The following is a 2,063-nucleotide window of genomic DNA, read 5'->3' as shown; positions in this document are numbered from 1 at the left end:
ATATACAAACCAAACGTTCAGCTATCCTCGTTCATTTGTACGAGCAAGCAGACTGGTCTTAGAGGTTACATAAGATTGTTAATGGACAATTATTGCAGGAAAACTATAAAATGGAACTTCCAAAATAACTCAACCGAAAAATGCATGAACTCAAGCCTCAACAACATAATTCCTAGTTGAGATGAGTACAAGTTTCAAGAACTCAATGCAGAGTCATACCTCAGCCATAATGAAATTCAAGATACCACAAATGATGAATCTATATAATGATTCTCCAACAACATATTGTTATACACAACAAAAACTGACAATGAAGAAACATAATAGGATAAAGAGGTTAAGAATGAACATTCTCCAAATACCAGTTGTAAGTATCTGCAAGTCCATCCTTGAGTGTAATCTTGGGCTCCCATCCCAAACTGGCAAGCTTGGAGCTATCCATGAGCTTCCTGGGAGTGCCATCGGGCTTGCTCGAATCCCAAATGATCTGGCCTTGGTATCCTACAACCTCCTTCACCAATTCAGCCAGCTCCTTAATGCTAACTTCCTTGCCACTCCCCACATTGACATGCTCCAGCCCACTGTACTTCTCCAGGAGGAAGACGATGGCGTCGGCGAGATCATCGACGTGCAGGAACTCGCGCAGAGGCGTCCCGCTCCCCCAGACCACCACGTTCTCCAATTTGCTCAATTTGGCTTCGTGAAACCTGCGCAGCAGCGCGGGGAGAACGTGGGAATTGTGAGGGTGGAAGTTGTCGTTGGGGCCGTAGAGATTGGTGGGCATGGCGGAGATGGCGTCGAAAGAGTGCTGGATCCGCAACGCCTGGCACATTTTGATGCCGGAGATCTTGGCGATGGCGTACCACTCATTGGTGGGCTCGAGCGGGCCGGTTAGGAGGGCGGATTCGGGGATGGGCTGCGGGGCGAATTTGGGGTAAATGCAGGAGGATCCGAGGAAGAGGAGCTTTAGGGTTTTGTGCTTGAAGGCGGAGGAGATGGCGTTGGTCTGGATTTGGAGGTTGACGGTGATGAAATCGGCGGGGTAGGTGTTATTGGCGTGGATACCGCCGACTTTGGCGGCAGCGAGGATGACGATCTGGGGTTTATGCTCGGCGAAGAAGGCGTCCACGGCGGATTGGGATGTCAGATCCAGCTCGGCGTGGGAGCGGAGGAGCAGGTTGGTGTAGCCGAGAGAGGTCAGCTTGCGGACGACGGCAGAGCCCACCAGGCCGCGGTGGCCGGCCACGAATACGGCCGCGGATTTGTCGATGGTTATTGGATCCATTGATAATACTAGTTAGAAGCAATAGCTAGTGATGGTGGTAGCCAAGATAAGTTTTGAAATGAGACATTGTCGGTCGAATTCTCTGCATTGGGCTTTTTATATTGGGCTTTGTGAGATATATGCCAACGGGCTCCATACATAAGGGTGTCCACTGTAAGCCCACTTTTCATTTTATTTTATTTTTTATTTTTTTTAAAAAATAAACTCATATATTAATGAAATTACAAATAAACTCCTATAAAAAGGAGGAAATAACAACTGATGTCAAGAGGGCTTGAACTCAACACCTCATACAATAATGTCTAAGCTCCTTGTCGCTAGGACAAAGACTTTGGACTTTATTTCATTTTTTGTTTATTTTAAATAAATTGTAATTAAAATTATCGGAATGTAAATAATTAGAAACCGAGGTAATACTGAAATGTAAAAAACGTATTGGGACCAAATATTCGTTGTATTATGGAACCGAGAAAATTATACAACAAACATTTTTAAAAAAATACAAATAAAAACACCGCCACCATCTACTCGGTGGCGGAATAGAATTCCTCCTCCTCTTCTCCGCCGCCTCCCCCGCTGCCGCTCCCCTCCCCCCCGGCCGCATCCTCAGACAACCCCAGCTGATTCTGGATCCGACACATGAGCTTGTAGTATATACCCTTGGTGATCGGGTCGGTTGCGGTCTCGTAGAAACGGCAGTTGTCTTGTAGTTATTTCATCAACCGCACATCTAGGTTCGCCCTCAAGACCTCGTGGGAACCAGTGGCCATGAATGGCG

At 46.7% G+C, this 2,063-nt stretch overlaps 1 protein-coding gene across 1 annotated transcript; it reads right to left on the bottom strand.

Moving 5' to 3' along the window:
• Nucleotides 1-242: 242 nt before the first annotated feature.
• On the bottom strand, nucleotides 243-1,337 carry LOC121753211 (putative GDP-L-fucose synthase 2). The gene has a single exon (XM_042148417.1). It carries the CDS (start codon nucleotides 1,283-1,285, stop codon nucleotides 338-340), a length of 948 nt encoding a protein of 315 aa, XP_042004351.1. The 5' UTR covers nucleotides 1,286-1,337; the 3' UTR covers nucleotides 243-337.
• Between the last annotated feature and the right edge of the window lie 726 nt (nucleotides 1,338-2,063).

Source organism: Salvia splendens, chromosome 10, assembly GCF_004379255.2.
Source record: "Salvia splendens isolate huo1 chromosome 10, SspV2, whole genome shotgun sequence".
Taxonomy (NCBI): domain Eukaryota; kingdom Viridiplantae; phylum Streptophyta; class Magnoliopsida; order Lamiales; family Lamiaceae; genus Salvia; species Salvia splendens.
This window is presented reverse-complemented; position numbering and strand designations above follow the sequence as displayed.

Bases quoted from the DNA above. Each gene is read 5' to 3' on its own strand.
- LOC121753211 (XM_042148417.1), bottom strand. From the start codon at position 1,285: ATGGATCCAATAACCATCGACAAATCCGCGGCCGTATTCGTGGCCGGC.